This window comes from Ornithorhynchus anatinus, chromosome 7 (genome assembly GCF_004115215.2).
Source record: "Ornithorhynchus anatinus isolate Pmale09 chromosome 7, mOrnAna1.pri.v4, whole genome shotgun sequence".
In the NCBI taxonomy this organism is placed as follows: Eukaryota; Metazoa; Chordata; class Mammalia; order Monotremata; family Ornithorhynchidae; genus Ornithorhynchus; species Ornithorhynchus anatinus.
In genome coordinates this window covers 77,064,007-77,076,813 of record NC_041734.1, presented here as the reverse complement: position 1 = coordinate 77,076,813, position 12,807 = coordinate 77,064,007, and the positions used below count along the sequence as shown (strand labels likewise).

General features: G+C 50.5%; 1 protein-coding gene across 1 annotated transcript in view; it reads left to right on the top strand.

Annotated features, from left to right (window-relative positions):
* KIAA2012 (KIAA2012 ortholog) overlaps window positions 1-12,807 on the top strand; it is a 61,164-nt gene that overhangs the window by 15,458 nt on the left and 32,899 nt on the right. Inside the window, exons 3-4 of the mRNA XM_039912748.1 lie at window positions 271-369; window positions 7,426-7,514. Of these exons, the coding sequence (XP_039768682.1) occupies window positions 271-369; window positions 7,426-7,514 (188 nt within the window). The remainder of the gene's footprint in view (window positions 1-270; window positions 370-7,425; window positions 7,515-12,807) is intronic.

Genomic DNA, 12,807 nt, shown 5'->3' with positions numbered 1-12,807 from the left:
AGGCGCTCAGAACAGTGCTCTGCACATAGCAAGTGCTCGATAAATACCACTGATCGATTGCTGGATAGAGACAGGCATTAATATAAATAAAGAAATTGCAGATAGGGGCTTCGGTCCTGTGGGGCTGAGGCAGGGGTGAATGTCAAGGGCTCTAAGGGTCTGGGTGCGAGTCACCTTCGGCCTCTCTCCGCCGCTCCGGGTGAGCAAGATCTCTTTCCCGGAGGCTGGGAAGGGAAGCGGCGGATATTCCTCGTCCTTTTTTTCCCTCAGAGTGCCTGTCTGTGGATTCGGATGTCAGTTCTGAGGAAGAGGAGTCAGCAGGTGGTGCCCCGCGAAAAGAGGGTGCGTTTGATGCCCGCCCCACAAAAGGTACGTCTGTTTCCTGGAGTCCTTGGCAAAGCCCGAGTCGTGCGGAGGCCGCGGAAGCCAGGAAGCCCCCTCCCCTCCACCCATGATAATAATAATAATGTTGGTATTTGTTAAGCGCTTACTAGGTGCAGAGCACCGTTCTGAGCGCTGGGGTAGATACAGGGTCATCAGGTTGTGGGGCTCACAGTTAATCCCCATTTTACAGATAAGGTAACTGAGGCACGGAGAAATGAAGCGACTCGCCCACAGTCACACAGCTGACAAGTGGCAGAGCCGGGAGTCGAACCCATGACCTCTGACTCCCAAGCCCGGGCTCTTGCCACTGAGCCACGCTGCTTCCCCCATGACGGACCCGCCTCCGTCCACCCCCCAGCCCGCAGAGACCATTTTGGGTTGCCGCGGTCAGTCGGCCGGTCGGTCAGTCAGTCGGTCGGATTTATCGAGCGCGTTCTACGTGCAGAGCACTGTCCTAAGCGCTCGGGAGAGGACAACCGTAAACAGACGCCCTCCCTGCCCACACCGAGTTTACAGTCCAGTCCAGCACCTCCAAGGTCAGAGCAGGGGGCCGGAAGATTCGTTCATTCGATCGTATTTATTGAGCGCTCACTGGGCGCAGGGCACGGTACCGTACCAAGCACCGTACGGATCGCTTGGGAGAGTACAAGACAGCAATACACGGTCACCGTCCGTCGGAAGTTGCGCTGCTGAGTTGGGCCTAGCGGGGCTCCTCCGTCCCCGACTTTCGCGCGGCCCTGGGAGCAGGGGATCATAGGAAAAAAGCCCAGTTTTCCCAGAGGTCCGAGGTGTCGGTTGTATCTAATCTCAGTTGACCGATAGGCGTTTGAAGTCCAGGCGAAGGGTCCCTGTGGGTGTCTGAGTTCTGTTTGGGGCGTGTTTGAGGGGGCGGTGAGAAGCAGCGTGGATCCGTGGAAAGAGCCCGGTCTTGAGAGTCGGAGGTCATGGGTTCGAATCCCGGCTCCGCCGCTCGTCAGCTGTGTGACTTGGAGCAAGTCACTTCACTTCTCTGGGCCTCATCTGGAAAATGGGGATGACGACCGTGAGCCCCACGTGGGACAACCCGATCGCCTTGTATCGTTCATTCATTCAATAGTATTTATCGAGCGCTTACTATGTTCGGAGCACCGTACTAAGCGCTCGGAATGGACAAATCGGTAAAAGATAGAGACGGTCCCTGCCCTTTGACGGGCGCACGGTCTGATCGGGGGAGACGGACAGACGAGAACAGTGGCAATAAATAGAATCGAGGGGAAGAACGTCTCATTGAAACAATAGCAAATAAATAGAATCGGGGTGATGTACATCTCATTAACAAAATAAATAGGGTAGTGAAGATATATACGGTTTGCTTTGCGTATAGTAAGCGCCTAACAAATACAATCATCGTTATTATAGGGGTGTTGTGGTCTAGACGGGTGTCTGGATCTACATGGAAGTGTGGAACTGAATGTCTGAGGCAGGGGTATCTGGTGGAGGTGGGAGCTCAGCGTAGGCGTTGAGTCAGTCGTATTTATCGAGCACTCGCTGTGTGCAGAGCGCCGTACTAAGCACTTGGGAGGGTACAGTAGAACCATAAAGAGACACATTCCCTGCCCACAACGAGCAACCAGTCCAGAGGGGGAGATGGATACGAATATCAAGCGTCCGGGTGCGTGCCTGGGCTGGCTAAGGGTGTCGGGGTGCGGGGCTGGGCGTGTCCGGGAGAGGTGTGGGTGAGGTGTCCGTGGGGGTGGGTTTTCTGCCGCGTTAGATTCGTCCCCGGCTCCCCACCTCCTGGTCCCGGTCCTCCGCCGACTCCCAGCCCCGGACTTGGATTGGAACCGAGGCCCGTGGCTTAGCGGAAAGAGCCCGGGCTTGGGAGTCAGAGGTCGTGGGTCCTAATCCCGGCTCCGCCACTCGTCTGCTGTGTGACCTTGGGCAAGTCACTTAACTCCTCTGTGCCTCAGTGACCTCATCTGGAAAAATGGGGATTAAAAACGTGAGCCCCACGTGGGACGATCTGATGACCCTGTATCTACCCCAGCGCTTAGAACAGTGCTCTGCACATAGTAAGCACTTAAATACCAACATTACCATTATTATAAGGACCCCCGAAGAGCGCGGTCCAGCCACCAAAGTGAGCGCAGGAAACGTGGAGGGCCCGGCCGAGGTCGGGGGAGGGTGGCCGGAGCGGCGGAGTGGGGGGAACCCTGGCTGGGACGCCCCGAGCCCGTCCGCGGAGCGGCTTCGGACGCTTCCCGCCCTCTGGCTGGCCGAGAGGAGCGTCCTGGCAGGAGCTGGGTCCGACCCTGTTTGCTTGCACCCGCCCCTCGCTCAGTACAGAGCTTGACATAGAGTAAGCGCTTAACGGACACCTCAATCGCTATTATTATTAGGGGCTCCTGCCTCTGGTTCGGGTCTTCAGTGCCCGAGGGAGGGGAGCCTCCCCCTCCAGCCCCATCCCGAGCCCCGGAAGGAGAGGGGGAAGGAGGCGACCGTGACGACAGGGACAACGTGGACGTGGGGATGATCTCGAGGAACCTAAGCTTGGGATCTTATCCGGGGAGTCCTAGGAAAGACAAAGCGGCGAGGCCTAGTAGCGGCGAGGCCTAGTGAGACCCGGCAAGGCCTAGCGAAAACCAATAGGGTCTAATGAGAAACAAGCAGGTTTAGGGGAAAGAGTCAGAGGACCTGCGTTCTCATCCCGGCTCTGCCACTTGCCTGATCTGTGGGCAAGTCACTTCACTTCTCCCTGCCTCGGTTCCCTCCACTGTAAAATGGGGATCAAAACTGTGAACCTCACGTGGGACAACCTGATGACCCCGTATCTCCCCCAGAGCTTAGAACAGTGCTCTGCACATAGTAAGCGCTTAACAAATACCAACATTATCATTTGCCATCTCAAGCAAGTCCTTTCCCTTTCCTGTGCCTCAGTCGTCTCATCTGTATTGTCGTCAGGACTAATTGCTGCCAAACTAAGAGAAAAACCCAATCATCCATTCCCGCAAATTCGTCCAAGGCAACGAGAGAATAATAATGTTGGTATTTGTTAAGCGCTTACTCTGTGCGGAGCACTGTTCTAAGCGCTGGGGCAGATGCAGGGTCATCAGGTTGCCCCATGGGAAACTCACAGTTAATCCTCGTTTTACAGATGAGGTCACTGAGGCACAGCGAAGTGAAGTGACTTGCCCACAGTCACACAGCTGACAAGTGGCGGAGCCGGGAGTCGAACCCAAGGCCTGGCTCTTGCCACTGAGCCACGCTGCTTCTCCCAAGAGAAGGCAGCGTTGCGTAGTGGAAGGGGCAGAGGTGTCAGAGGACTCAGGTTCTAACTGCCCCCTCTGCCACTGGCAGGCTGAGTGATCCTATAATATATAGGATATATATTATATATATTAGTACATATAATATTCTATATAGATCCTATAATAGATCTCGATTCTATTCATTGCTATTGTTCTCGTCCGTCCGTCTCCCCCGATCAGACCGTGCGCCCGTCAAAGGGCAGGGACCGTCTCTGTCTGTTACCGATCTGTACATTCCAAGGGCTTAGTACAGTGCTCTGCACATAGTAAGCGCTCAATAAATACTATTGAATGAATGAATGATCCAGGGCAAGTCATTACTGATCCTTCCTGGACCTCAGTTTCCTCATCGGTAAAATGGGAAGAAGATCTCTGCCCTCGCTAACTCTTGAATTGTGAATCTCTTGTGGGACAGGGACTGTATCCCGACTGATTATCATTCGTTCGTTCATTCATTCGATCAATCGTATTTGTTGAGCGCTCACTGTGTGCGGAGCACTGTACTGAGCGCCTAGAAAGTACAATTCGGCAACAGATAGAGGCAATCCCTACCCAACAACGGGCTCGCAGACCAGAAGGGGGACGACAGACATCAAAACAAAACAAGGAGACGGGCATCAATAAGATCGATGTAAATATATATCTTGGAGCAGCGTGGCTCAGTGGAAAGAGCCCGGGTTTGGGAGTCAGAGGTGATGGGTTCGAATCCCGGCTCCGACACTTGTCAGCTGTGTGACTGTGGGCAAGTCACTTCACTTCTCCGTGCCTCGGTTACCGCCTCATCAGTAAAATGGAGATTAACTGCGAGCCTCACCTGGGACAACCTGATGACCCCGTATCTCCCCCAGCGCTTAGAGCAGTGCTCTGCACCTAGTAAGCGCTTAACAAATACCAACATTATTATTATCTAACCCAAGCTTAGCCCAGAATAATCTCTCATTTATAAGCGTAGAAACAACGCCGTGAATCTCACCTCTAAATTACTCATTTCGAAGGTCAGTAAGTGAGGGGTGAGAGAGGAACGGTTTGCTATTTTAATATGAAAGACATTTATAGAGTAAGGATCATTTTTCTCTTCCTCTGGCGCAGTGGCCAGATGGAAATGACACTTTTTCTGGAAACCTCTCAGGCTCTCTTTTGCTATTTCATTAGGAGACTTGACGGTTTTCCTCGTCAGTCTTCTGTGTTGTCCTTCTCACCAGGACCAAAAGAAAGAAGGAATTTCCTCCGGCTTTTCTCTTTGATCTTTTCCTCCTCTCCTTTGCATCTTTCCCTAGGCCCGCTTTACCCTCTTCTCTCTCTCCCTCCTCTCGGTCTCTTTCCTCACTTCTTTCATGCTTCTCCCTTGGGCTGGAATAACATTCATTTGTTTACACTCTAGGTAGAGCGATTCCTCCTTGTAATCTTTTCACACAATCCACCCCTGCTAATCTCCCCTTCAGCAGTAGCAGCTGGCCCCAGCCATTTTCTTTCTAGACATTTTTAAAAAAAAATATTTGATTTATAACGGAAAGAACACGAGATTGTCATTTAGAAGTCTTGGGACCCTCATCCCAGCTACTCCACTTACCTCAAGTGGGACTTTGGGCAAGTCAGTTAACCACTCTGGGCTTCAATTTCCTCATCTGTAAAATGGGGATCGGAGTCCTCAAAGAGAAGATGAGAGGTTTCGATGAGATCATTAATGCGGCGGTAGCCCGGCGCTTAGAACAGTGCCCGGCACGTAGTAAGCGCTTAACAAATACCATCGTTATTATTATTATGGGTTCGAATCCCGACTCTGCCACTTGTCAGCAGTGTGACCATGGGCAAGTCACTTCACTTCTCTGTGCCTCAGTTCCCTCAACTGTAAAATGGGGATGAAGACTGTGAGCCTCTCGTGGGACAACCTGATGACCCCGTATCTACCCCAGTGCTTAGAACAGTGCTGTGCACATAGTAAGCGCTTAACAAATACCAACATTATTATTATTACTATCATGTGACACACCATGGCTCTGCCCGTCTTCCAAAGCCGTCTGAAATGGCATCTCCTCCAGGAAGCCTTCCCCAACTTAATAATAATGTTGGTATTTGTTAAGCGCTTACTATGTGCAGAGCACTGTTCGAAGCACTGGGGGAGATACAGGGTCATCAGCTTGTCCCACGTGAGGCTCACAGTTAATCCCCATTTTACAGACGAGGTAACTGAGGCACAGAGAAGTGAAGTGACTTGCCCACAGTCACACAGCTGACAAGTGGCGGAGCCGGGATTCGAACCCGTGACCTCTGACTCCCAAACCCGGGCTCTTTCCACTGAGCCACGCTGCTTCTCTACACACAGCCTCTCACCCCCGTAGAGTCACACAGAAACTCACACAAACTGTTTCCCCCGATTAGACTGTGAGCCCGTCACAGGGATTGTCTCTATCTGTTGCCGAATTGTCCATTCCAAGCGCTTAGTACAGTGCTCTGCACATAGTAAGCGCTCAATAAGTACTATTGAATGAATGAATGAACTGCAATGTCTGACACACTCACCCATTCACACGCTCAGTTGCAAACACCTGTCTCTACTCAGACTTCTAAAATGTACTTTATTCCTGACCTGTACGTACATATTTGGGACTGTGAGCCCATCACTGGGCAGGGATTGTCTCTATCTGTTGCCGAATTGTCCATTCCAAACGCTTAGTACAGTGCTCTGCACATAGTAAGCGCCCAATAAATACTACTGAATGAATGAATTTCATTCATCGAGAAGCAGCGTGGCGCAGTGGGAAGAGCGTGGGCTTGGGAGTCAGAGGTCACGGGTTCTAATCCCCTCTCCGCCGCTAGTCAGCTGTGTGACCTCGGGCAAGTCACTTAACCTCTCTGTGCCTCAGTTACCTCATCTGTCAAATGGGGATTAAAACTGTAAGCCTCACGTGGGACAACCTGATCACCTCGTATCCCCCAGCGCTTAGAACAGTGCTCTGCACATAGTAAGTGCTTAACAAATATCACAGTTTATTTTATTTTATTTTTTTTATGAATTTGGGACGGAAAGACATCTGAGCCGTTCTCCCAAATCCCCGATTTTTAAATGGCAGTATCCTTCCAAATTCAATCCAGATGCTTCATTTGGTCCCTAACCTGAATTGTCACGGGAAGCAACAGCAATAATAATAATCATCATCGTGGTATTTGTTAAACACTTATTGTGTGTCAAACACTGTACTACGCACTTGGATAGATACACGTTAACTAGATTGGACACAGTCCTTATCCCACGTGGGGCTCAAAGTCTAGGTAGGAGGGAATAGGATTTAATCCCCATTTTACAGATGAAGTGACGGAGGCACAGAGAAGTGAGTGACTTGCCCGAGGTGATACAGCAAACAGATGGCAGAGGCGGGATTCGAACCCAGTTCCTCTGGCTCCCAAAGTGGGGCTCTTTCCACTAGGCCACGCTGCTTTTCTCTGAATGAGAAGGAAGCCTTTTCTCAGAGCCCAAAGGACTTCCAGAGCATCCAGCCATCATGGCAGTGAGCTATTATATAAAACTGATACTGACCCGCATCAGCAGTTCTCCCCCATCAATTCTTCCCTTTAATTTTGGATTTTATCTAAATTTGAATCCTGGAAAGAATTGAATTATAACCTCAAAAATCACCTGGGCTGTTGGTCAGGGTGTGATTGTGTATGTGTGCATTCCCGTGCATAAATAGTATGCCTATTGAGAACACCTGACAAAGCCTGAAATTCCTTCCTCCCCCTCTCATTTTCACCACAGCTGAAGTCCATCTCTCCTTCAGAGCAGAAGCCGGCCTTCCAACAAATCTGCGGGAAAGCCTACCTTTCCCCCCGGAGCTCGACGAGAAGGTATGGACGTCGGTATTAGATATCTTTTTTTAATATCCTCTTTATTTTGTTTATGAGGTGCACATCCCCTTGATTCTACTTCTCAGGATAATGTTATCTTGTTTTTGTTTCGTTCTGTTTTGCTCTGCCGTCCGCCTCCCCCGATTAGACTGTGAGCCCGACCCTGGGCAGGGATGGTCTCTATCTGTGGCCGAATTGTCCATTTCAAGCGCTTAATACAGTGCTCTGCACATAGTAAGTGCTCAATAGATGCTATTGAAGGAATGAACGGTATTGATTTTTCCAGTTCAATGGAGTCAGGAGAGAATTTAGTTATAAAGCAGAGAGGGTGAGAAAAAGCTCCTCCCTTGCTTCATTCTGCATAAGCTTCGAGTCCGCCAAAAGGCCCCGGAGGACAAGACTGGGACCTGTGTTCTAATCCCGGCGCTAACCCTCTCCCTCTTAGTACGGTGCCCTACGCACAGTAAGTGCTCACCAAATATCACTGACTGATATGAATGTCTGTCTCCCTCTCTAGACCATCAGCCCTCTGTGGGCGGGGAATGTTGCCTGCTAATTCTATTATACTGTTCTATCCCAAACGTTTAGTACAGTGTTTTGCATACAGTAATCATTCAGTAAATACCAATGATTGAATGAAGACACAGCCTAAAAAACCCAGTGCTTTGAAAAATTTAGGTGGTGAGCCCCATGTGGGGCAGGGACTGTGCCCCATCTGAAGGAATTCCCCCTCTGGACTGTAAGCCCTGTACGGGCAGGGATTGTCTCTCTTTATAATAATAATGATGTTGGTATTTGTTAAGCGTTTACTATGTGCAGAGCACTGTTCTAAGCACTGGGGGAGATACAGGGTCATCAGGCTGTCCCACGTGAGGCTCACAGTCTTAATCCCAATTTGACAGGTGAGGGAACTGAGGCACGGAGCAGTGAAGTGACTTGCCCACAGTCACACAGCTGACAAGTGGCAGGGCCGGGATTTGAACCCGTGACCTCCGACTCCCAAGCCCGGGCTCTTTCTATTGCTGAATTGTACTTTCCAAGCGCTTGATTCAGCACTCTGCACACTGTAAGCGCTCAATAAATGTGACTGAATGAAAGAATGAAGGAATTCTATCAACAGTAGCATTTACAGTGATTGGAAGCTCTTTGAGGGCAAAGATCGTACTACCAACTCTGTTAATTGTATTGTAATAATAATAATAATGGTATTTGTTAAGCGCTTACTATGTGCCAAGCACTGTTCTAAGCGCTGGGGTAGAAACAAGGTAATAAACTTGTCCCACGTGAGGCTCACCGTCTTCATTCCCGTTTTACGGATGAGGTGACCGAGGCCCAGAGAAGTGAAGTGACTTGTCCAGAGTCACCCAGCTGAGTGGTTAGTACGGCTCACAGTAAGCGCTGGATAAATAGCATTGATCGATTAACAAATAGCACAACTATTATTAATATTATCATTCCTGACAGAGACTCCAAAGCAAAGACAGGACTCGTGCTTTTCCTCCTCTCCCAGCAGACTTGGAATGAACTCCCAAAGGCTTCCCTTCACTCGGTCCCTGTGACCGTGCGGACGTTTAGTCCCCGAGTGACAAAGCTGAGGTGGCCCCTTCCGACCCCAGGACTCTTCGGAGACAACCCAGGGGAAGCAGCATGGCGTAGTGGGCATTCATTCAATCGTATTGATTGGGCGGAGGACTGTACTAAGCTCCTGAAGGTAAAGGGTTCTAATCCCAGCTCCACCACTTGTCTGCTGTGTGACCTGGGACGAGTCACTTCACTTCTCTGGGCCTCAGTGACCTCATCTGTAGCAGGGGGAAGGAGACCCGGAGCCCCAACTGGGACAACCCGATTTGCTTGTATCTACTCCATTCATTCATTCAATAGTACTTATTGAGTGCTTACTATGTGCAGAGCACTGTACTAAGCGCTTGGGTTGGACAGTTCAGCAACAGATAGAAACAATCCCTGCCCATTGACGGACTCACAGTCTAATCAGAGCCTAGTACAGTGCCTGGCGCATAGTAAGCGCTCAACAAATACCATAATTATTATTATTGTTAGACTGAGCTCCCCTTTCCCTCTGCTCCCCCTCCCCTCTCCCCCAGCCTCTACTCCTCCCCCTTCCCCTCCCCTCAGCACTGTGCTCATTTGTATATTTTATTTATCACCCTATTAATTTTGTTAATGAGGTGTCCATACCCTTGATTCTATTGATCTTGATGATGTTGTCTTGTTTTTGTTTTGTTCTCTTTTGCTCTGCCGTCCGTCTCCCCCAGTTAGACCCTGAGCCCCTCACTGGGCAGGGATGGTCTCTATCTGTTGCCCAATTGTCCATTCCAAGCGCTTAGTACAGTGCGGTGCACAGAGTAAGCGCTCAATAAATATATTGAATGAATGAATAGTATTAGTAACAGTGCTCTGCACAGAGTAAGCGCTCAATAAATACTATTGAATGAATGAAAAGTAGTAGTAGTAATAATAATAATTCCCCATCACACCCTTCCAATTAATGAGCCAGGTAGGGAGTTGGAGATGGAGAGAATTGAATGAGAATGAAAAGAAAGTTTAAAAAAAATTGCCAAGTATTCCTGCGTTGCTGGGGAGGAGTCCCAGAGACCAGACCCCCTCCCCACCCACCCTGTAATAATAATAATGTTGGTATTTGTTAAGCGCTTACTATGTGCCGAGCACTGTTCTCAGCGCTGGGGTAGACGCAGGGTAATCGGGTGGTCCCACGGGGGGCTCACAGTCTTCATCCCCATTTTCCAGATGAGGTCACTGAGGCACAGAGAAGTTTAGTGACTTGCCCACAGTCACCCAGCTGACAAGTGGCGGAGTCGGGATTCGAACCCACGACCCCCGACTCCCAACCCCGGGCTCTTTCCACTAAGCCCCGCCGCTTCCCTTTCTCTGATGGTGTGTGACAGGCCTCCTAGGCCTGCCTGTGGGCTGGTGTGGAGATTTTAGGCCGCAAATGAAAGTGAGATGTGTGATCTTTAGACTGTTTTAGACTGTCAGCCCGTTATGGGGCGGGGATTTTCTCTATCTGTTGCCAAACGGTCCGTTCCAAGCGCTCAGTACGGTGCTCTGCACATAGTCAGCGCTCAATCGATACGACTGAATGAATGAGAAAGGAAATCCCTTTTCGGTAGGGGCTGGAAGGGGGACGTTTGCATCTCTGGCTCCTTATCATATTAAGGAGTTTTTGGGGCGTCGCACCAGTAGTCCCTCAGGAAGCCACCTGAAGGATGTGCTGAGCACGCGGCCAGGTGGAGACGCTGCAGGGTGGCGCCCCCTAATGGCCGGCAGAAATAAGAATGTTGGTATTTGTTAAGCGCTTACTATGTGCAGAGCGCTGTTCTAAGCGCTGGGGGAGATTCAGGTTGTCCCACGTGAGCCTCACAGTCTTAATCCCCATTTTACAGATGAGGGAACTGAAGCCCAGAGAAGTGAAGTGACTTGCCCACACTGCTGACAAATGGCAGAGCGGGGATTCGAACCCGCGACTTCTGACTCCCAAGCCCGGGGCTCTTTCCACTGAGCCACGCTGCTTCTCGGCCTTTTCTTGGCCCTCATTCATTCATTCAGTCGTATTTACCGAGCGCTTACTGTGTGCAGAGCCCTGGACTAAGCGCTTGGAAAGTACAATTCAGCAACAGAGCAGCGTGGCTCAATGGAAAGAGCCCGACTTGGAAGTCCGAGGTCGTGGGTTCGAATCCTGCCTCTGCCACTTGTCAGCTGTGTGCCTGTGGGCAAGTCACTTCACTTTTCTGGGCCTCAGTTCCCTCATCTGTCAAATGGGGACGAAGACTGTGAGGCTCATGTGGGACAACCTGATGACCCTGTTTCTACCCCAGCGCTTAGAACGGTGCTCTGCATATAGTAAGCGCTTAACAAATACCAATATTATTATTATTATTACGATCATACTACTAATAATTAATAATGATGGCATGGGTTAAGCGCTTACTATGTGCCAAGCACTGTTCTAAGCACTGGCTCAGCAGGTTGTCCCACGGGGGGCTCGCAGTCTTGATCCCCATTTTCCAGCTGAGGAAACTGAGGCCCAGAGAAGCAAAGTGACTTGGCCAAAGTCACCCAGCTGACAAGTGGCGGAGCTGGGATTCGAACCCTCGTCTTGCCATTAAGCCACGCTGCTCCGACCCAACGACAGGTTTGCCGAGGACAGGGTAGAAAAAAGACGTCTGGACCGAAGCGACTTGACTGTACCTCATCTGTAAAACAGGGATCGAGACTGTGAGCCCCACGTGGGACGGGGACTTGTGTCCAACCCGACTTGCGCTCAATACAGTTAGCGCAGTCGCGCTACCAACTTTGAGGTATTGTCCTCTTCCAAGCGCTCAGTACAGTGCTCTACACACAGTAGGCGCTCAATAAATATGGGTCGAGAAGCAGCGTGGCTCAGTGGAAAGAGCCCGGGCTTTGGAGCCAGAGGTTATGGGTTCGAATCCCGGCTCTGCCACTTATCAGCTGGGTGACTGTGGGCAAGTCACTTAACTTCTCTGTGCCTCAGTTTCCTCATCTGTAAAATGGGGATGAAGACTGTGAGCCCCACGTGGGGCAACCTGATTATCCTGTGTCTTCCCCAGCGCTTAGAACAGCGCTCTGCACATAGTAAGCGCTTAACAAATACCAACATTCTCTGTGCCTCAGTGACCTCATCTGTAAAATGGGGATGAAGACTGTGAGCCTCACGGGAGACAACCTGATGACTCTGTATCTACCCCAGCCCTTAGAACAGTGCTCTGCACATAGTAAGCGCTTAACAAATACCAATATTATTATTATTATAAATACCATCCAGACCACAGGGCAGCCTTCAGTGTGTTTCTGTCCCGGTTTTTCCTCCCAAGAGGCTGCCCGGGTCCGGGCGTCGGAGCGGCTGGGGGTTCAGAGCTGACCCGCCGTTCCCCAGCTGGCTATCCTCACTCTTCCCAAGCCACCTTCCAGCTCCGCCGCCGTCCCCTCACTCGTTCGTTCAATTGAGTCGTGTTTATCGAGCGCTTACTGTGCGCACAGCACTGTACTAAGCTCTTGGAAAGTACAGTTCGGCAACAGAGACAAACGGGCTCCCGGCCTAGCGGGGACTTCCGTTAATTGTTGTGCCGTACTCTCCACATCGCTTAGTACGGTGTTAATGGGCAGGGATTGTCTCTTATCTGTTGCCGAATTGTACATCCATTCATTCAGTCGTATTTATTGAGCGCTTACTAGGTGCACAGCACTGAACTAGGCACTTGGAATGGACAACTGGGCAACAGATAGAGACCATCCC